The 23234-nt window shown below is 40.0% G+C and overlaps 2 protein-coding genes across 2 annotated transcripts in view; one reads left to right on the plus strand and one right to left on the minus strand.

The window, feature by feature from the left end:
* The window catches only part of LOC122801556 (mast/stem cell growth factor receptor Kit-like), a 591006-nt gene that overhangs the window by 275482 nt on the left and 292290 nt on the right, over window positions 1-23234 (minus strand). The window contains exons 4-5 of the mRNA XM_044070993.1: window positions 19086-19248; window positions 8473-8671 (exon numbers count right to left, since the gene is read on the minus strand). Coding sequence (XP_043926928.1) covers window positions 8473-8671; window positions 19086-19248 — 362 coding nt within the window. The remainder of the gene's footprint in view (window positions 1-8472; window positions 8672-19085; window positions 19249-23234) is intronic.
* LOC122801555 (E3 SUMO-protein ligase RanBP2-like) overlaps window positions 1-23234 on the plus strand; it is a 2328503-nt gene that overhangs the window by 75321 nt on the left and 2229948 nt on the right. The gene's annotated exons all lie outside the window — the stretch shown is intronic.

Genomic DNA, 23234 nt, shown 5'->3' on the forward strand with positions numbered 1-23234 from the left:
AAAAACCTTGACCTTGTTCGTGAGTAGGTACCTCTTGAATAGCTTTCATGTCTATGAGATCTGAAATTTGTCTTTGTGCCTCTGCCCTTTGATTGTGTGGCAGGTTTGGCATGCCTCTCATTTTTGGAAGGGTGTGAAAATGGAATCTGTAGCCTCTGTTTATAATGTCCAGGATCCATTTGTCTTTTGTGACAATAAGCCAATTTTTTGAAAATAATGCCAGTTTTCCGCCTAAGAATGCTGCCATTTGAGCCTTGCTTGGCATGCAAAGGGGAAAGTCATTGGGCTTGCTTTCTGAATGGCTGCGAATTATCCTCACCACCTCTTTGTGTAGGAGCTTGCCATTGTCTGCCTCTAAACGATCCTTGGGATTGCCATCTGCCCCTCGGGCGCCTGTATCTACCTCTTTGGGATCTGTCCGTGGCTGGAAAGGACCAATTTTTGGAAGGCCAATTTCTACTGAAACGTGGGGGCTGTACCTGTAGAAAATCTTTCACTGTTTGCATTGATTTAGCCTTTTCCTCCATTTTCCTTAATACCTCCTCAGCATTAGCACCAAATAATACATCCTTTTGTAGAGTAGCATCTAGTAATTTAGCTTTGACATGATCTGGTAAGGTTTGTTCCTTGAGCCAGGCATGTCTACGTATGACTGATCCTGTAACAGCAGCTCTACATGAGGCCTCTAGAGCATCAAAACCACATTGTAAGGTATGTTCACCCACTTGTTCTGCACTATGCATCAAATCCTGCAACTCCTTCAAGTCTGGTTGTTCAGGTTGTGACATTTTACTTCTCAATTGTGATAACAGAAACTGTTGGTACTTTAGCATATGAAACTGGCAGTTTAAAGCCCTCATGGTTAAGGTAGCCGAGGTATATACCTTTTTTCCCCGCCTTTCTAAGGATCTGGAATCTCTCTCAGAAGTTAATGGATTTTTAGCAGTGGAGGCCTTAATTCCCTTGGGGATCTGTGAGATAGTTTCTGGGTCAGCAGCATGGCTTTTGTACAGAAATTGGTGTGAGTCAGGAACCCGGTAGTACCTGTCAGGCTTGACTGGGGCTGGAGGTAGAGAATCCGGGTTAAGGCAGACCTCCAAGTACACATCATCTAGTATGTCCAAGACAGGAGGTATAGCCAGAGGCCTGTGCTGAGGTAGCAAGAGAAATTCCCTAAGCCTTTTCTTGGAATCTGAATAATCTTGGCCTTCCCAGTGGAAGTGTTCCCTTAAGGTATGCAAAGTTTCCCCAAATGAGTAATCCTCTGGGGGGGGATACAGAAGGAATGGACTCCTCTGCATCAGAGTCTTCAAAAGGGGAGTAAGAATGTTCCTGTTCATCAGAGTGCTCTGATATAATGGAGCCCTGATCAGAGGAGGGGGATTCTTCCTCCATTCTGGGCCTTTTGTCAGGGGGGGTGGGGTTGAGAACCCCTGAGTAATTAAATCCTCAGCCATTTTAAGCATCTGTTTTTTAGGCATGGAGCCTGGAGATGGGCCCTGTGTAGCTTGACTCTTAGAATGCATGGCTGCTTTAGACTTAGTGAAAGCCTTGATAGAAAAAGAAGAGGAAGGTCTGAATACACCTTGAGAGGGGGTAGACCTGTCCACATTTTGAGATTCACCACCAAGAGTGGCTTCGGTATCTGTAGTCGGGGTGTGGGCCGAGGAGCCTGCAACCTCGGGCACAGAAGACACCGCCAATGAAGTGTCGTCGGTAGTCAGGGGCTGCGTAGGCACCTCGCTGAGAACGGACCACCTGTAGTCGGCTTTGGCGTGGTGTCGGTAGAGGCTGCGGGCCTCGTGTGTCAGTCCTTATCTTTGCGCTTTTTAGACAAAACTGGAGTCGGAGTATCCGACGACATAATATAGTTTAATTTTTTGCCAAAATAATGCTGGGCGAACTCCGCCCGATGCTTAACAGTGCGTTTGTTGAATGTAGCACAAAAGCGACAGACCGAGACGTCGTGGTCTGGGCCTAAACAAGGAATACAGAGGGAATGGAAATCCTTATGCGGTATTTGTTTCCCACATGAAATACAATTATTAACTTTGTCTGACATCGGTCTGAGGCAAGAAAAGTTTCCCCAACGGGGTACTTAGCTTTCAAGAAGACTTCGGTTGCAAAAGTTTCGTAATTTCAGGAGCTGGCCGACCAGCACATGCGAACTGCTTCTGCTTCCGGCACCGCGCGACAAGAAAGACTGAAGAAAATGGCGTCGGCTGGTTCTTTTACACTCCTGTCGCACTGACGTCAGGGAAGAAGCGACGACAACTGACGCAGGACCTAGACTTTGGAATTCGGCTGACCGAGAACCCGCCTGATGGCAGGAGAACCCATCTGTTATGACTGCAGCTGTATGCGCGATGAACATCTGCTAATTAATTTTCCCCCTAAGGGTGCTTCCAAAAGGTAAGTGCTTGGTGAAGGCAGAGGGAAGTCACTGGGACTGTTTTCTGTAGGGTTGTGCTTTATCTCATCCAGATTTGGAGGTAGAAGCACCCCATTGCTTTGACCTGTAAGAATCGTGTGCCTGGTATCTGGAACTCTTAGGGCATCTGGATTTGTCCCTTTGAGCTCTGTCTGACACAGGAAAGGACCAATTTTTTGTAGGCCAGTGTCTACTGAATCTTGGTGGCTGCACTTGTAAGAAGTCTTTTACAGTTTGCATAGACTTAGCTTTGTCTTCCATTTTCTTTAAAACCTCTTCTGTCTTAATACCAAAGTATCATGCTGTAAAGGTGCATCCAGTAATTTAGCTTTAACATGATCAGGCAAATTTTGCTCTTTTAGCCAGGCATGCCTCCTAATCACAGATCCAGTAACTGTGGCCCTGCAGGAGGCCTCCAAGGAATCAAAACCACATTGCAAAGTATGCTTTCGAACTTGTTCAGCTGCATGCAATAATTCCTGCAATTCTTTATTTTCTGCACATTCAGAAATCAACATCATTTTCTGTTTCAGCAATCCCATAACATGTTGTTGATACTTTAGCATATGAAACTGGCAGTTTAAGGTCCTAACTGCCAAGGTTGCAGATGTGTAAACCTTCTTTCCCCATCTATCCAGTGCCCTTGAGTCTCTGTCAGAGGGGGTAGGATTTTTTGCTGTTGAGGCCTTAACTCCCTTTGGACCCTGTGAAATAGTTTCAGGATCAGCAGCAGGGTTTCTAAACAAAAATTTGTGTGAGTCATGGACCCTGTAATATCTGTCAGACTTGCTGGGAGCCGGAGGTAAGGAGTCAGGGGTCAAGCTTGACTCTGAAAACACATCATCCACAATGTCTAAAACAGGGGGTATGGCTAAAGGCCTGTGCTGAGGGAGAAGGAAATCCCTGAGCCTCTTTTCTGATACTGAGAAATCTTGACTCTCCCAGTGAAAATGCTCCCTCAAAGTATGCAAGGTTTCTCCAAACGAATAATCCTCAGGAGGTGATGCAGATGGGATAGACTCCTCTGCATCAGAATCCTCATAGGGAGGTATAGATAATTACTGATCAGAAGAGAAATCAGAAGAACTAGAAACCTGATCTGAAGATTCATAGTCAGTGTCTTGCCTAGGCCTCTTATCAGGAGGGGGTGGGAACCCCTGATCAAGGTAATAAGGTCTTCAGCCATTTTGATTATCTGTTTTTTAGTCATAGTGGCATGTGCACATGGCTCATGCATCAGTTTTTTAGCTTTAGAAGTTGATTTTGTCTTTGGTTTTGCAGCTGTCGTCGGTTTGATGTAAAAATGTTGAGGCCTGAATACACCCTCAGAAGCCGGTGCCTGTTCAGCGGCTCCAGACCCATCTGAGGGAGATACATCCATGAGTCCAATACTTTGTGTATCTCGCAGCGTGCCGAACTCCACATGGGTCTCGGTAGGGGCCTGCGACTCGAAAGTAGTGGGTATCAGGGGCTGCGAAAGAGCCTCATTGAGTACTGGCGAACCGGCGACTGGCTTAGAAGAAGCTTCGTCGTCGGTTTTGGACCTCCACTGTCTGTCTCTGTCCTTTTCTTTGTGCCTTTTATGCACTCCGGTAGCCGGATTGCTATCCGACGACATTTCAGGATAGTTAAATTTGTTTCCAAAATACTTTGAGGCAAAAATACCGACGCTTATTAGTTGGTTAAATCTAGCACAAAACCGACAGCCAGGCACTTTGTGATCAGGGCCTAGGCAAGGAATACAATATAAATGAAAATCCTTATGAGGTATTTGCTTCCTACAAGTAATACAATTATTAACTTTTTCTGACATCGGTATGGAGCAAGAAAAAGTTTCCCAACAGGGTACTTAGCTTTAGTGAAGACTTGGTTCTGAAACTCAAACTCGAATATGTCAGGAGTCGCCAACCGCACTGCGTAAATGCTTCAGCTCGAGCACCGTGAGACAAGAAAGACTAAAGAAAATGGCGCCATCTGCTTGTTTTATACCCTGACGACCTGAAGTCATGGAAGAGGAGACAGCAACTGACGAGGCCTTGTCCTTTCTGGGTACCAAGAACAGTCTTGAGTAAAAACCCTGTCCTTTTCCTGTTCTGGTACTGGCTGAATAACCCCATATCCATAAAGACGAATCCTGTTTCTGTGCCTCTGACAATTGATTTTTGGCAATCCGCAACCGTTTGCTGGCAGAGTATGGAAATGGAATCTGTATCCCTGTAATACTATGTTTAGCACCCACTTATCCTGGGTCATTAACTAGCAATTTTGAGCAAAAACTGCTAATTTTCCCCCTAAGGGTGCTGCCAAAAGGTAAGTGCTTGGTGAAGGCAGAGGGAAGTCGCTGGGACTGTTTTCTGTAGGGTTGTGCTTTATCTCATCCAGATTTGGAGGTAGAAGCACCCCATTGCTTTGACCTGTAAGAATCTTGTGCCTGGTATCTGGAACTCTTAGGGCATCTGGATTTGCCCCTTTGAGCTCTGTCTGACACAGGAAAGGACCGATTTTTTGTAGGCCAGTGTCTACTGAATCTTGGTGGCTGCACTTGTAAGAAGTCTTTTACAGTTTGCATAGACTTAGCTGTCTTCCATTTTCTTTAAAACCTCTTCTGTCTTAATACCAAAGTATCATGCTGTAAAGGTGCATCCAGTAATTTAGCTTTAACATGATCAGGCAAATTTTGCTCTTTTAGCCAGGCATGCCTCCTAATCACAGATCCAGTAACTGTGGCTCTGCAGGAGGCCTCCAAGGAATCAAAACCACATTGCAAAGTATGCATTCGAACTTGTTCAGCTGCATGCAATAATTCATGCAATTCTTTATTTTCTGCACATTCAGAAATCAACATCATTTTCTGTTTCAGCAATCTCATAACATGTTGTTGATACTTTAGCATATGAAACTGGCAGTTTAAGGCCCTAACTGCCAAGGTTGCAGATGTGTAAACCTTCTTTCCCCATCTATCCAGTGCCCTTGAGTCTCTGTCAGAGGGGGTAGGATTTTTTGCTGTTGAGGCCTTAACTCCCTTTGGACCCTGTGAAATAGTTTCAGGATCAGCAGCAGGGTTTCCAAACAAAAATTTGTGTGAGTCAGAGACCCTGTAATATCTGTCAGACTTGCTGGGAGCCGGAGGAAAGGAGTCAGGGGTCAAGCTTGACTCTGAAAACACATCATCCACAATGTCTAAAACAGGGAGTATGGCTAAAGGCCTGTGCTGGGGGAGAAGGAAATCCCTGAGCCTCTTTTTTGATACTGAGAAATCTTGACTCTCCCAGTGAAAATGCTCCCTCAAAGTATGCAAGGTTTCTCTAAACGAATAATCCTCAGGAGGTGATGCAGATGGGATAGACTCCTCTGCATCAGAATCCTCATAGGGAGGTATAGATAATTACTGATCAGAAGAGGAATCAGAAGAACTAGAAACCTAATCTGAAGATTCATAGTCAGTGTCTTGCCTAGGCCTCTTATCAGGAGGGGGTGGGAACCCCTGATCAAGGTAATAAGGTCTTCAGCCATTTTGATTATCTGTTTTTTAGTCATAGTGGCCTGTGCACATGGCTCATGCATCAGTTTTTTTAGCTTTAGAAGTTGCTTTTGTCTTTGGTTTTGCAGCTGTCGTCGGTTTGATGTAAAAATGTTGAGGCCTGAATACACCCTCAGAAGCCGGTGCCTGTTCAGCGGCTCCAGACCCATCTGAGGGAGATACATCTGTGGGTCCAATTCTTTGTGTATCTTGCAGCATGCCGGACTCCACATGGGTCTCGGTAGGGGCCTGCGACTCAAAAGTAGCGGGTATCAGGGGCTGCGAAAGAGCCTCATTGAGTACTGGCGAACCGGCGACTGGCTTAGAAGAAGCTTCGTTGTCGGTTTTGGACCTCCACTGTCTGTCTCTGTCCTTTTCTTTGTGCTTTTTATGCACTCCGGTAGTCGTATTGCTATCCGACGACATTTCAGGATAGTTAAATTTGTTTCCAAAATACTTTGAGGCAAAAATATACCGACGCTTATTAGTGCGTTGGTTAAATCTAGCACAAAACCGACAGCCAGGCACTTTGTGATCAGGGCCTAGGCAAGGAATACAATATAAATGAAAATCCTTATGAGGTATTTGCTTCCCACAAGTAATACAATTATTAACTTTTTCTGACATCGGTATGGAGCAAGAAAAAAGTTTCCCCAACAGGGTACTTAGCTTTAGTGAAGACTTCGGTTCTGAAACTCAAACTCGAATATGTCAGGAGTCGGCCAACCGGCACTTGCGAAATGCTTCAGCTTCGAGCACCGTGAGACAAGAAAGACTAAAGAAAATGGCGTCATCTGCTTGTTTTATACCCCTGACGACCTGAAGTCATGGAAGAGGAGACAGCAACTGACGCAGGACCCAAGACTTTGGAATTCAGGCCGACTGAGGGCAACCTGCCAGCAGATTACCCAAATGTAATGACTGCAACAGTGAAACATGAAGAACATCAGTCGTTTCCCCATGATTTACAAGCATAACCAGCTGGAAACTAAATGTCTGGTGCATGTAATAATGCTGTGAACTTTTAATAAGCTTCATTTTGTATTCCTTGGTTTTATTCCCTAGTCTCCATTTGCATACTTAACCAGGCAGGCTATAGGGCTGTCTTTGAAAAGAAACATTTAAAACTAGTGGGTTTACATGGTTAAAAAACAAGGACAAGCTTTACATTTCACAGCTGTGTCTTGTAAGTATTGAAAGATGTGGGCTATCAAGTACTCAATATGCAGTTGGAAATAATCTAAGCTGTAGATCAGGTACAAAAGCAGTACAGTATTACAATAATGAAGAACGAAAGCAAATTCAGTGGGAGCAAATGCTTTGCAAAACAAAGATGTGTCTCTTCTAACACAGTTCAGAAAGTAAACAGTGCTATAGTTTGGCAGCATGAAAGCAAATTCACTGCTAATAAAGGTTTGGCAGAACAAAAATGTCTCTTGTCTTTATATGCAGCTCAGAACCTAAACAGCATTACGGTACTTAGGCATGAAAGCAAATTTAGTTAATGTAAATGCTTTGCAAAACATTCCATTTTATATACACTTCAGAAAGTAAAACACTCTATGCAGCAGAATACATTCAGAGGTGGTTGCAGTTATGAAAAGCAAAAATGGGTATTAAGGCTACCAATAATCCCAAAGCAACATTTTGGACAGTGCACTGTCACCACAAAGCATCAGCAGCATTGTTTCTGTCTACTGCTGACAGTGCTGAGGCTAAGGGTCAGTGTTTCTAAGTATTCTATCAGCTTCCTCCAAAATGCTTAAAAGACTGTCACCTCCAAAACTAGCAAAGCACTTGATCTCCATGAAATGACCTCTTACCAGTTTTAGGAAGTACACGTTTTGCTCTGTTCTGTGATGCAGAACCCAGCCTGGGATTATCTAAAATATGGTGCTCCCAAGGTAGTACAAAATAAGTCCCTCAGTTGTTTGCAAAATAGTTAACTGCCCACATACTGGATTTCCAGATTTATACTTTAAAACTATGATAAATGTTAACCTGTTTGGTGTTTCAAGAACTTTTACAACAGTCTAATAAGGCCAGTAGTAAAACGCAGTACAATGGCATGATGCAAAGTGTTTAGTTATCTGGGAACAAAACCAACATTTTAAGTCACAAGTTATGTAATCTTCTAGAAGACACTTTCCAGAATACATTAAAACTCAAGAACTCCAGGACTGTATGTAAATGTGTGCCGTCATCCTCAGTCCCCTTTTTTACATAGGGTAGGGTATGTCACATCAGCATCGGCCAATGTGGCCAAATCACTTAGAGCCAAGTACCTAAATGTGTAAGACCATACAAAATTTTTTCACCAAGAGTTTCATCTTAATAAGGTGAACGTACCATATTACCACTTGTTGACCAAAATACTAAACTAATTTCATGTTAATTAAACTAACAGTCAGTTGCTTCAACTAAACTAGACTAAAGTCAAATAAGCCTTGTCTGGTAAATTCTGGAACAATAGACCACATAATTACTGCAAAAACACGCAAAAGAACTGAAAAAGACTTACTCGGTTATCTTGCTTCCATCTTCTTGCATAGATTCAGCACAGTTCTCAGAGGAATTTGGCAGTATCTGGTCATTATACATCCAGTAACATTCTTCTGGCCTTGGGTAGGCATTTAAATGCACTGCTAACACTTGACTCTCTCCTTCATTAACATATAAAACGGTATTCTCAGGAGATGTGACGTTAATAAATCCTCTTTCTAATTTTTAGAATAAAAAGGGAAAGTAACATAAGGTCAATTTCTCTGAACACTGGCCAAAACAGAAGCTGTAGGCATTAAATCAAGTTAATTTGCTACAGATAATGAATAGCAAAGTAGATCAGCTATCACCTTTCTGTACTTTACAGTTTCGGGCACTGCTGAGACAGAATATCCTCTGCAAAATCTCCCATTTCATCTTCTGTTTGTTGTCAGAATGTTACCAAAGGAAAAAAAACCTGGAATTCATAAACATCTTGCACGGCACACAAAGTTACATAAATGAATTTACATACCACTCAGTTTCCCGATTCATAGACAACTTACTGCTCAGTAGCACAGCTCTACTCTACTCAAAAATGAGGGTTTTAGAAGACGCATGTAAATATAGTAATCTATGGGTGTGGCCTATGTCACAAGTCCTTGGGGCCCCACAGTGTACTGCTCTGCAAATATTCTTGTGTAGTATAAGAATTCATAGAAGGCCTTACTACACGACAATTTACTTGCATGCCTTGTGTGCCTCTATGCATTCCAGTGCGCTACTCTTAGCATGGTCAAATGCAGCAGTTTTGGCCTTCTCAGACTACTGACCAGGTAAGTACTCTAGCACACTATATGTATGAGAGGGTATGTGAGTGAGTGTGTGTTTTTAGGGGGAATTATGGGGGGTACTGGGACTGTGCTTGAGTGGTTAACATGACTGTATGATCTTAAGTGCTTTTTGTCAAGATATGTATGTGTGTATTTATCTGTGTGTGTTGGATGACCACTGTGTGATATGACCTCCGGCTGGTATGGATGGGCAGGGAAATATTGGATGTAGAGAGTGCTACCATAGATCTGTGTGTATGTCTGTCTGTCTACGTGGATATATGTGCATATGTGCAGGTGCACAAGTCTGTAATTTTAATTTCTGACCGTGTTTATCCATGGGGGATGAGCCTTTGTTATGTTACAGCTAACGACACTACTTACATGCTAAAGAAGGTGGAGCCCACTGCTTAGCTGAATGATTCAGTCATACAAATTATATTTAAATGCAATCCATGGCCACACATTTTCTCAGAGACTATGAATCATAATAAAACATTAGAAAAGCCCAAATCCCCCAATCTCAGCAGAACAAGTTGCGCTTCAGCCTGCCATTATTACGTATTCTGCCCTACTTCAATATGGCAAACAGGATGTCTCAGTTTCAAATGGCTGCATATTTTTTGTCCCCCCTCCCCCACCACAGATCCTGAAGGATCATTATTATTTGACTGTTTTTATGTGCATAAGTAATTTCTCTTTACTAAATCATCTAGCTGAGTGCCAGAAAAAGAATATAGCTACAGTACGCACCTTTCCTTAATTGAATATCCATTCATCTTAACTCTTTTGTCCAAAACATTCTAGTATAAAATTGATGACTGACAGATTTATTTATTCCATGACATTTTTTAATCTTTGTACTTTACAGTAACAACCGCAGATTAGTCAGAAGTTAAGACACAGTCTTTGGATGTCTTACATCAGTAACATTACTTGATGAGAAACCATAAATTTCCTGCTGTGGAAACACATCCAGTGCTAAAGTTTGCAAACTTAGCTGGCTACCTTTGTCTGAAGGACATCTGCTTTCTTTCTCTGTCATATGAAGTCCTCAAGTTTACAGCATTCTGCTCAGTTTTGAAGTTTTTATCTTCAAACTCAGCAGCTACTCAACTGCTTCTGCACATTCTTCTTAAAAGTGACCCATCCACCCAAGAATATTTTGTTCTTATAAAAAAGGCTATTTATTAGAAAATGCTTAATGCAAAACTGTTCTACAAAATAAACTATTAAATAAATACAGGCCAAGGAACCACTATGTCTGCTAAACCAGCAGACATCTATTTATAACAGGGATGGTCAAATGTACTGAAGCAAATCTATTTAAATCTTTGCCAAAATGAATCCACTTTAGTATGAAACCATTACGATTCAACACTTCTAAACAAAATCAGGGATGAGAGATTTGCTGCTCCTCACTCTTTACTATACGCGCTAACAACAGAAAGACCCTTTCTAACAAGCAGTGTCTCTAGGATACAACACATTCTAGTAAGGACTGTATACTCTTGAGTCTTGAAAATATCAACTAAAGATTGAGATTTCAATCCTTTCCAGGCAATAGGATGAAAGAACATTCTCCTATGCATTTGTCACTGCTTTTCTTTTGATAACCCTGCTTCAAATGCTGTTAAAAATTGTCACAAACTGAGGAACTTTACTTTTTTTTCCCCCTTCAATAAAGGCTATCTGCACTCCTTATTATTTACTGGCACTCCAGAGCTGCTTAGTCAGGCACCGCAATAATCACTCAGGAGTCCTCAGCCATTAGCCTGACACCTAATGAGTCCCACCGCTAATGATCTGCATTACTATACTTGGAAAAAACACAGACAAGTACACTGCCCCCATCCAATACAGGCTACTCATACTGTCCTTTTGGATCAGGCTGTGTGGCTACCTCATCCAGCAGTCTGTACCTTCATACCGCAATGGCACTTTTTGTATGTGTGTGTGTGTGTGTGTGTGTGTGTGTGTGTGTGTGTGTGTGTGTGTGTGTGTGTGTGTGTGTGTGTGTGTGTGTCTTTGTTTGTCGGACTGCCTGCTAGACCACAACACTGCAACAATGATGTGTATACTCAAAGCTAAACCCAGAGAAGGCTACCAAAGCCATGATGTATATATACATTGTACATCACACAACGTCTGCTAAGGGCTGACTTCACTCACATCATTCCTATTCTTTAGGTGAACAGCTGTGGATACTTGATTTTGTCCACATCAGCTGAGTAACAGCAGCTGACATCAGCTTCAGGAGTCTGTTCAACAGTGGCCTGGGCAACTCAATTCCTGTAACCGTGCTACTTAACACTTGAGAACATTTACAGGTATATGTACATCAGGGAAGACAGAATAAGCACAGCTCGGTGACCATGCCACTATGTAATGTCTACCCGTGTTCCAAACTTCAGACTTATAGACCAGTTGACTACTTGCCCACAGAGAAGCACATAATTTCAACCTGATTTCGATAAATCACAGTTACTTGAATGCCAAACTTAAATGATAATGAACAATATATCTTTAGTGTATAAAGTAATCTGAATTATTCAGCAAAAAGTTTGGAAAAGAGAAATGTATGGCATCAAATGGTACTAGTTCTGAGACAAGAAAATAATCCCATCCTATCTAGAGTTAGAATAAACAAGTGTATGAAAATAAACATTATTAGCCCTTCAATAAGAAAATCACCTGCATCCCAACTCACAATTATCAGTTAACCAAGGCAAGGCATTATTAAATGGAATGGAAAAGTGTGCCATCACATGAAAAACAAATACACAATGCACAATGCATCCATCTAATTTGAACTTCTGGTCTTGACTTAACTGCTTGTTTACTCAAATGCTTTACTCATTATGTAAATAGAGAACACCAAACAAAATGCAAACTTGCTGCCATCCACAGAAGGAAAAGGAAGTCTAAAATTAAAACTTTTACTATGGACACAAAACAGGAGAGCAGGACGGATATACAAATAGGATCTGTTTACAGAAGAAAATATTGATGGTGTGCTGATTTATCTGTTACAACAATCTGCCAGTCAGTTAACAACTACAATTACAAAATGTTATTTAATATAGCAGTACAATCAAAAGTGAAGAACTGATTCAGTCTTCAGTACTTTCTTAATTTGTCTTTTTAAGTGGTAAGCTTTGCAAGCTCAGCAAATCTAGGCAGTCTAAATATGTGACACTTTAAATTTCTACTAAGAAGTTAAATGATGGCTGCCCCATCCAGTTTAGAAGCAAATACTGTAAACTTAATAAATATTGTGATTCTGAAAATATAACATGTTGTAGCATAATAAATACTTGAAAAAATAGATTAGTGTAAAATAATACTATAATTGATTCTGTCTGAAACTATCCAACAAAGTGCTTTTATTTTAATGTTTGCTATCTAACATACAAATGTCAACACACCACTCTTATGCAACGCTCTCCTCACTCCAGCCAAGACAAATGACAGAAATGATATTCACCAGGTATTGCCAGATGTGGTTTTAAATCATAGTAATTTAATTACATTGTATAAACTAATCACAATTATTTAGCATCTCAGCCCTATCCAAGGCTCTCATAGTGTATGCACTAGGCTGGATGTCCTTTCTGACCATTTTAAGCTTAGCTAATTTCTCCTTAGTAAGGAATCAAACCTTGTACCTCTTGTCTGTGAGGTAAACACCTTAAATCATATGCCAACCCCCAAACCCCTAAAATTTTGGTTCATATGTGAGAATCAAATCCTGTACCTTGTACTTATGAAGTAAGTTGCTCATATGAAGTAAGATGCTCATAAGCCAGTACTTATTATACAGCACAAACTTCTTCTTCTTGTAACATTTGTTAATGTCTGGTATGCACACAGATAATATCTCTATATTGTCTACTGATGTACTACTTCTATCTTCATCTGTAAATGTAAGTAATTGTAAACATGTAATAATCACTATAAATAATCCAATAATGTGTTCTGTGTCTTTTTTTTTTAACTGCCTTTTTTTTTCTCCCTCCACTGAAAATGAACCTACGTCCAATCTTCAGTCCTCAATTCTAAATACAAATTTAAATAAATAATAAGCATCTTAACCATTACATCAACCCCTACCCTTATGCCAACCCTCTCCTTTCCACTCCACAAGGTTATATCCCTCTTTGTTTTTATTCACACTTATGTCAGCCCAACAATCATTCCTCACACCTGAGGGCCTATCTCCAATACTGTCTTTATATAAAAAATTCCTTTAAAACATGTGTATTATGCACTACAACTACCAAAACTGTTTTTTATATTTACTTATTTTTTTATAAAAGATTCACTTTAATGTATGTGCACGACAGTTAGACTTCCAAAACTGCTTTTGTATTATTGTTTATGAAAGATTTTAATTTATGTGAATTATCCAGTGCAATTTACTCACTGTTTAACTTTTGATATGTCTTATATACAACTTTATAAAAGCTTTCGCTTTAAAAGATGTTTTCCACTTTGTCATAACTTTTTGTATGTAACCATGAAGCCTTTTTCCCTAAGCCTATTCTGAAAAGGGGTCCAGTACAAACCAATTACATTGATGTAAGAATATGCAGCAAATGCCAACTACAGCACTACAGGAAAAAAAAAATAGAAATAGAAAAGAAATTTAGCATTTTTTCATCTCTGTATGAAAAAAAAAAAACTTTCAACAACAGCAACCAGAGAAGGAAAATCTGGTCTAAGAGTTCCTGGAAACACCTTTAAACCATCATTTTTGATGCAGCCATAATTTATAGAGAGCAAATCACATACTTTTATGGCTGAACACTGAAAAGTATGAGGTCCATAACTGCAATACGCAGCACAGGAAAATATTATAATCTGTAATTATGTTATCTCTTGAGTATTCTTCCTATATTAAGGCACAGGCATCTTTAGTCAGCATATGTAAAGTAGCATGGGTGGGGTACAGTTCTGTTCTTCTTTTGGCTTTTCCCGGTTAGGGGTCGCCACAGCGGAATTCTGGTCTGCAAATGACTGGCAGTAGATTTTTACAGTGCCGAGGAGCCAGCTCGACACCCAACCTTCAACGAAGGCACACCCATTCACGCATGTCTTTCGAACCCCAAAAATCTTAAGGGGTGAAAACATCTTAAAAGTGCAACCATGAATATCAAAATGAATTTTTTAAGTTTTTGGAAAAAGCACAGTTTAAAATTTAAAGTGCTGGGACTTGCAGTATCAGGACTTCCACCGGTGACTGTCGGCCATAATTTTAGAACAGATTTTAATAAAACTGAGAATTACTAGTGATTCTGCCAAATGATTTGCAGTCCTAAGGGGGACACGGACATTTTCTGAGTAAATTGTTACTCAGTCTAATGATGTACATGCATTTCAATAATCCTATGTGAAAGCATAATGTGTCACAGAATGTGTCTCCAATCTAGGAGAGTTCTGCAACACCCTATTAACTATTCTGCCTTTAGTATAAACATTCTGTTTATCATGCACTGCAAGGTGCAATCTGCAACAAACCTAAATGATTTTTACAACACCCATTTAATTATTTTGCCTTTATTACCAGCATTTTGTTTATTTAAGTTACAAAATGCATCTATTGCATATGACTAGCCCTTTTCCCTGCTGGTCAAAAAGAAAACATTAAAAGTATGGCTTCATTAAAAAAATTACCATTAAAGAATGTTCAAAAAGGATTAAAAATATAAGCATTTTGGCAAAAAAAAAAAAAAAAAGAGAAAAAAAGACAATAGTAGTTGTGGATAAACTACACTGTTTTTGGCACAATGCACAAATATCCCAGTTAAATTAATTTAACACAAAGCTAAAACAAAGCATTGCATTGCAAACATTTGACTTATTTGTGTGTGTGCATTCATACATGTGTGTGTGTGTGTGTGTGTGTGTGTGTGTGTGTGTGTGTGTGTGTGTGTGTGTGTGTGTGTGTGTGTGTATGTCTGTCTAACCTGCCCTAACCTGACTACATGCAATCAACACATGTTGATGTCAGACACCTCGGCTGCGTTCCTCCCAATAGCACAGTTCACCAAAAAAAAAAAAAAAAACTACCTTTGTCCACTCCCCAAAACATGCAAAAACTGGAATATGATCTTTGTTCCAGTGAGAAACAGATCATAACACTGCTTCTGCTATTAAGGGTTGCAAGCAAACTGCTTTGATTTATGCCCATCAAGCCATCCAAAAACCCTTTATCCCACTTTTGCATATAGGGTCGGGGTGTCTCTGCAGCAGTAACAATCATCTAGAGCCAATATTCACATAGCTAGGTAGCTAGCCCTGCCACATGATTATTATTCTATATCACACACACACACACACACACACACACACACACACACACACACACACACACACACACACACACACACACACACACACACACACACACCTATGGCCAATTTAGAGTGTCCAGCCCACTTATTCCATGTGTTTGGAATGTAGAAGGAAACTGGAGTACCCAGAGGAAACCTAAACAAACACAAGCAGGGACATGCAGACTCCACAAAGAAGGCACCCCAGATGATAATCAAACCAGGGAACCTCTTGTTGTGAGGCAACAACACTACCTGCCATGCCACTTTGGGCTTTTTAGCTCAGGGATTAGATCTAGTAAGCCAGGGGTCATGAGTTCAAATCTCGTCAAGGCCTTTGCTTGTTCATTATACCCCTGTCTCCACAAAATGGCAATCTACTATGTTCTGCTGCATTCTCACACACACACACACACACACACACACACACACACACACACACACACACACACACACACACACACACACACACACACAATAAATCAAAAACAATGACAGCTGTCTTGTCCAGCAATATCACTACTCAAACAAAAAAAAACATACAGACATCCTCTTTTTCAATTTGCCTATTTGCTATGAACATCCCCCTCTCCACCAATCACATAACACCACTGCTGTCCGAAATTGCTACCCATCATGACCTAGTGTGACTGCTTTGGTTTCAGTTCAAGTTAATGTTAAGGACGCTATACCATAAATCTCAAACAAGGACTGCAACAAAAAGTAACAACATTATACAAAAAATTACAAGCACAACATAAGGGATTCAGATAGGCCCTGCAGAGACCCATAATTAAAATAAAAGGTACCCATGACAAGAGCACTGATGTAAATTGCCAAGAACGTCACAGATCCAGGAGATATGTGGAAATGGGCTGTGTCACTGTAAAAAGGCAACACAGCTGTTACACATGACTTGCAGAATGCCCTACAATACTGGTACAACCATGCATAGATGGGGGCTAGACACAGCACGTTGGAACATTTCTGAATTTCGGGTTATGCATCACACTACTACAGCAAGGGCGAAGGGAGGAGCCTCAGACATTCAAAACTCTGCAAAATGGAACACTGTAGTACACACTCTATCACCACATGTCAACAAAGGCTTTTTAGTAATGCCAGCAGGTGTCCAGTATCCTAATGACAGTAATGTACTCTTCTATGACTTTCTATTCCCATCTCTTCCCCACAATACCAAAACCACATTCAGGTACCCTTCTGCTGACCCTCCCACAACACACACACACACACACACACACACACACACACACACACACACACACACACACACACACACACACGTTTATACCTGCATTCAACTAAACTGGTAGATGGTGGTCTTTTCTATAATTTTACACAATCCCATGGCTACAGCCTGGAATGCCCATACAGTATACCTCTCTTTGATAAAACACTTCCCAACCCAAACACATTGTTACCTTCTTCCAAGACATCACCACACCTGTGCACTGATGTGTATGCACATAGCAGCTAACCACAGAGATGGAAGACTGTAAAAGATAAATAAATGAGTATCTCCAAATATGCTATCTAATCTTAACTGACTTCACAAAAAGGATATAAGGCAGTTCTGTATTCCTGTGGGAAGAACAACATCAGCTTACAATTTTGATTGTGTAATTTGTTGGTTTATTGGTGGACCTAATGCAAATACCCATGGCACCATTCAAAACGTGTACCATTAGTGTAAAAGGGTTGGGACTTTTAGCTGGAACAATTATAGACTAGTGCAATTTTAAGTTTAAACAGCTAAAATGCAAATGAATTTTGAGAATTAAAGCTCACTATATTCAAAATGAGAGAAAAACCTCAGTTTTAATATAAAAAATGTAGGTAATACTTTATACCTCATATTAGAAAAGAAAAACTATCACAAAGGATGCAAGATTAATAATTAGGTGTGTATATGTGCATGCACACGCGCGCGCGCGTGTGTGTGTGTGTGCGTGTGCGTGTGTGTGTGTGTGTAACAGTATATATATATATATATATATATATATATATATATATATATATATATATATATATATATATATATACACATACATATATATTACTGGCTAGGAGATTTGTGATGGCCTTGTTTGGAAAAACATCCTCATATGTTGAGGGAATTTATTCCATTGTCTGGTAAGTATGAGGTATCTCTTTGTCTAATGAAGGATAGTTTAATCAGTACTAATGAAGTTTTTCTGGAGCAAAGTGGCTTTCAAGGGGTACATTAGATCAGTATCTCCATCACTGTCAGGTCAACACAGAAGATTCCAAAACAGCATTTCAACAAAGCCCTTCGTCAGTCCTTAACTTTCCAGTGCACATCAAATAGCACTTACGTAATATGACATGAGAGTGACATAGTCCACAATGTAGTCCTATAAATCAAGTATTGCCCCTAATGACAAGCTGTTGTTATAATAATGAAACCAAGTTTCCTCTTTTCAGCCGAGCTTTATTTGTTAGACTCTTCACACATCTGCTGGCCCTTATCAAATCAGGTCGTTCCTCAGGCAGCACAGGAGAAACCTTTATCTAACACTACTTGAACAATTTGTTAGTTAACAGAATGGCAGTCACAGCATACATGAGACTGCAGATTACAACAGCATTAGGCTAGAAAATTCCAGTTAACATGCTCTGTCCAATCCCACAGACATGGCATGGAGACAAAGCCGATGGCAAGGCAATAGGAAAATCAGTGCAACCTGCATTCATATAACCAGCACCAAGCAGCAGATAAGCCTTGAATATGACCCATCTAGCCTGTGTTCAGTTAGAGGCCATGGAAGCTAAGGAGCTGTTTGAGAAGGGTTAGAAGTGACTTTCAGGTTCCATTGTAACAGTGCCACCTGGGGGGATGAAGCATTTATTCACTCATGTGGTCTATGCTGAAGGTAGCACTTACATGGAGTGAGCCTAGCCAAGGAGTGTGCTGTACTCCAGCCAAGCAAAGCTGGTATGGGGAAGTATGCACCTACACCAGGCTCACTATAAATACAGTGCACCATTAGTAACAGCTAAATGGGAAAGCAAATTAGCTGCATAATCAAAAAAAGCTATAATAAGCCACAGATAACATTCAAATGGTATCCTCCCCTGCTCTTTGCGCCACTCCTTGAAAAAAGAAAAAATTACTGGAAGGTGCTCTTCCTTGAAAGTGGAGAACCCCCCTCCCTGCTTACCATCACACAAAACAAACAAATGAATGGGCAAATAGGGTGCCTAGAAAGGCTCAACAGTGAAAGGTTGGTGAGGACCAAAAATCAGTGATATTTACCATGATTAAGACGCAATCTGCAAACAACCTAGGACTGTTCTGAAACACCCTTTTAACTACTCTGCCTTTAGTATAAGCATTGCAAGACACAATCTGCAACAAATCTAGAGAGTTCTACAGCACCCATTTAACTCTTCTGCCTGTATTAACAGCATTTTGTTTATTTAAGTTATTCAAAATAACTTACCTACTACTTTCAGAAATACTGTCGACTCTGATATTCCACGGATATTGCCTGCATGGCAGGTATACAACCCGGAGTCACTGACTGTTACAGAAGGTATGACCAAACCTATTTCTTTTTTATAGTTGCCATCAACAAAACGGGCTCTGTTTTCAACACGAAGAGGCTTTAAGTAAGCAAAGCAAAATAAATAAAAATCACTTAAAAAACTATTAACAATCAGCAAATTATAGCATGCACAATTGTGAAATTTCATTTTAATTCGTAATGATTTCAATTTAACAGTTTACAGTGAAATCATATGTGTATTAAGAACATGCAAACAAGCAGGGATTCGCAGATGAGTGGCGTCAACAGTGACATTTTGGAGTTCTCTATATGGGGAAGGTAACAGATAACAAAACAAACATACAATGTCTTTGAATCCATAAACTCTTTGGATAACCATAAACTAGTGCTATGCTATGAAACAGAGGTCTGTGAATCCAAGCTACCATGCAATAACCCCTATATCCTGTATTTACCAATATTTCTCGGTAATCGTTTCATTGTTTTTCAGATGACTGTTCATAAAACATCTTTTCCGTATCAATGACAATTTCAAATCGTTTGTTTCTGCACATTTACTATACATTGTTGTACTCATCTACATCTTTGCTCTCTATGCTGAGGTCAGCAGGAACATTTTATACTGGTTGTGGCTGTGAGGAGTCCATCTGGGTCAGAGCATACTCACATATGGAAATAAGTACATAAATAAATAAATAACACAACAGCAGTCTTTCACTATCCAAACTGCATACTTATGAATGAGAACAAAAATTTAAAAAGCCATCTAACAGGCGGTACTATGAATACTGTATTAAGTGTAATACATGCAGCATTTATATGGTACTCATCTGAAAACAAAGAAACAAAAGTGGTGAGAAATGAATGCAAGTGTCTAGGTTTCACATGGGTTTTGTTTCCTATTTTCCCAACAATAAAACAATTTTAGTTCTGGGCTTCATAGGACGATACGTGACAATGTGGCAACACTAATCAAGTAGCATATTTAAGAAGTTTTCTACAATAAAAAACACTGAAGACAGTAGACAAAATACCACCAAGACCTTCAAAGTTTCGGTTGCGTTTGACTGTCCTACACTTCAGCACCTTTGTGTTATCAGAAGAAGCATGCAAGCTTCCAAGGAAATATGAGACGGTGACTAATTAAATAAAGAAAAATAAAATCAGGAGCTTTTAGTAATAAAGTAATGCAGCTAACATTTTCTTTATTTACTTGAGCGGCAGAAGCATTTTAACTTAAAAAATATAGCTCAACACATCTTCATGATGTAAACCGCCACAGCAATCCTAAAACACAATTAATAACTGAAGCACATGTTAGGAGAAGAAAATTATGAAATCTCTGGAGATCTGTAGTTAAGATGCTGAAATGTGTTTATGGTCCCATCGACTTTTTAAGGAGGACTCACAAATGTTTAAAATGTTGCTGTCAATGCTGAACTGTGACTCTTGAAGCATTCTGTAATAGTTTTAAAACAACACAGACCAGTACCTACCCTGCACTACATTAGGTCTAATAACAAATGCTTTTGTAAATGCCTATGCAGCCTTTACAGGAAATGACTCATGTTAGCAAGGATACTAGCGTGTAGGTACAGGATTCTACTACTAGACCCCACAGCTCAACACCCCAAACTATCTCTCATTCTCAATACACTCTGCTGAGCACTGATACATATAAATGTGCAAATACAAAAATACATTCAAATACCAGATACCACACAAATGGCATTAGGAGAGGTGATAGGGCTGACCAGCCACCACAACCCCTACCTCTTAATATTGTATACCAACTCTGAGGTCACAGCACCTCAGGGTAGGCTACAGAGTGTTAAGGTGAACAGTACCATACAGAATAAATAAAGGCAGGGAAGCACTATTTCTGCTAAACCATCAGCATACAGAAAACTGCCTTGATTCACATAAGATAGTGTACTGAAATTCTGCAAACCACAGCTTACGTCTGATAAATACAAGATACTAATACTTCAGCAACAACACTATGATACACTAAATCATTCCTGAATGGCAAATGATGGCATATGTTCAATGTCAACCACAGGTATTTACACAATGCAAACAATTTCAGTGTGGTAGTCATTATAATAGGAAAAATAACAGAAATTAACTCACCACATCAGCTGACATTTTAGGAGGCCTACTCAAACAGATACTCCTTGTATACTCTCATCCCCCACTTCTGCATGTTTCTGAATCACTTTTGCTCCCTATACGTAAGAGAAATACAAGCCTCCTACTAAAACCTGGCATAATGCTTTAGGCTTGAATAGCTTATAATGCTCCAACTTGACTTCCTCCCATCTACACAGTGAGCACAACCACAACCTACACGACACAGAAGAGAAAGCAAAAAGTATAACAAATTATATAGCTGATGAAAAATGTAAAAACTAAAATGGATGAACCAAACCACAGCCAGTAAACAAATAATAAAAACTTTGTTTAATAGTAAGCGTTTTCGCAGCAAGATATGCCGCTTCATCACACTCCAATATTGCAGAAACACATATTTAAAATACAAAGAACCAATAAAAACTTGTATTCAACTGTATATGCGTTGGCTTGTATATAGCTGATGAATTTACAGTAAATACATCCACATCCACAGCATGGAGATGCTACCCAGGTGCAGGAGAATGATGTATGGATAATAAGCACCTAATGCACCTGCAGATGATAAGGTATGCACAGCAAGTATCCACTGTATGAATGAGGAGGAGGTCATCTGCTATACCTGAATGGTGAGCATCTATCTGCAGTATGTGAATAGCGAGCATGACTTTGCAGTATGTGGACAGCGAGCATGTATCTGCAGTATGTGAAAACTGAGCATGTATCTGCAGTATGTGAAAACTGAGCATGTATCTGCAGTATGTGAATAGCGAACATGTATTTGTAGTATGTGAATAGCGAGCATGCATCCACTGTATCTGAATGTCAGCTTATATCAGCTGTATCTAAATGTGAGCATGTAACCACTGTATCTGAATGTGAGCATGTATCCACTGTATCTGCAAGTGAGCATGCATCCACTGTATATGAATGTGAGCTTGTATCCGCTGCATCTAAATGTGAGAATGTAACCACTGTATCTAAATGTGAGCATGTATCCACTGTATCTGCAAGTGAGCATGCATCCACTGTATCTGAATGTGAGCTTGTATCTGCTGTATCTAAATGTGAGCATGTAACCACGTGAGCATGTATCCACTGTATCTGCAAGTGAGCATGCATCCATTGTATCCTGTCTACTGTATCCGAGTGGTGAGAACGTATCTGGTGTACCTATATGGTGAGCTTGTATGTGTTGTTTCTCAATGATAAACCTATCTGACTAACATGCATCCAATGTATCTGAATGGTGAGCCTGTACCTGTTCTATCTGAATGCTGAGCATTTATCTGTTTGATATGAATGGTGAACATATTTAACTGAATGGTGAGCATGTGTCCACTGTATATGAATGGTGAGCATTTATCTGTTTTACATGAATGGTGAACATGTTATATATGAGTGGTGAACATATACCAAATGTATATAAATGGTAAGCCTGTATGTATTATATTTTAAAGGTGAGCACCTTGTATCGGAATGGCAAACCTGTATGCTTTGCATCTGAATGGTAAGCATTTATCTTTTGTATCTGAATGACCAGCACATTGTGCATGAAAGATGAGAGTGCATCTACTATATGTTCAGGATGTATCCGTAACATCTGGCTTTGGAAGCTTTTACAGTGTGCAGTTGTGGGAAAGAATCTGATGCAGTGCAAATTCCAATCAGAGGTCAGTGTCGGAGAATGAACTAAAGGCAAGGACTCAGAAGGTTAAGTTGTGAAACAATGAAATGCCATAGAAAACATAATTCCTGAAATCAGTCCAACCAATAACTCTTGGTGAAGATGAAAAATGATGCTCAAGTGGCTAGTGGGCAAAGTTTGAAAGGTGAACTATCACTGAAGCAAGCAAATGAAGCAGCCATGCACCTTCATGTAATGTCCTCAGACAACAGAATCTTCCAAAAGATTTTAATTGCAACTGTCAGACCTTCATATGGAGAAAA

Source organism: Protopterus annectens, chromosome 5.part0 (assembly GCF_019279795.1).
Source record: "Protopterus annectens isolate FY-2018-M chromosome 5.part0, PAN1.0, whole genome shotgun sequence".
Taxonomy (NCBI): domain Eukaryota; kingdom Metazoa; phylum Chordata; order Ceratodontiformes; family Protopteridae; genus Protopterus; species Protopterus annectens.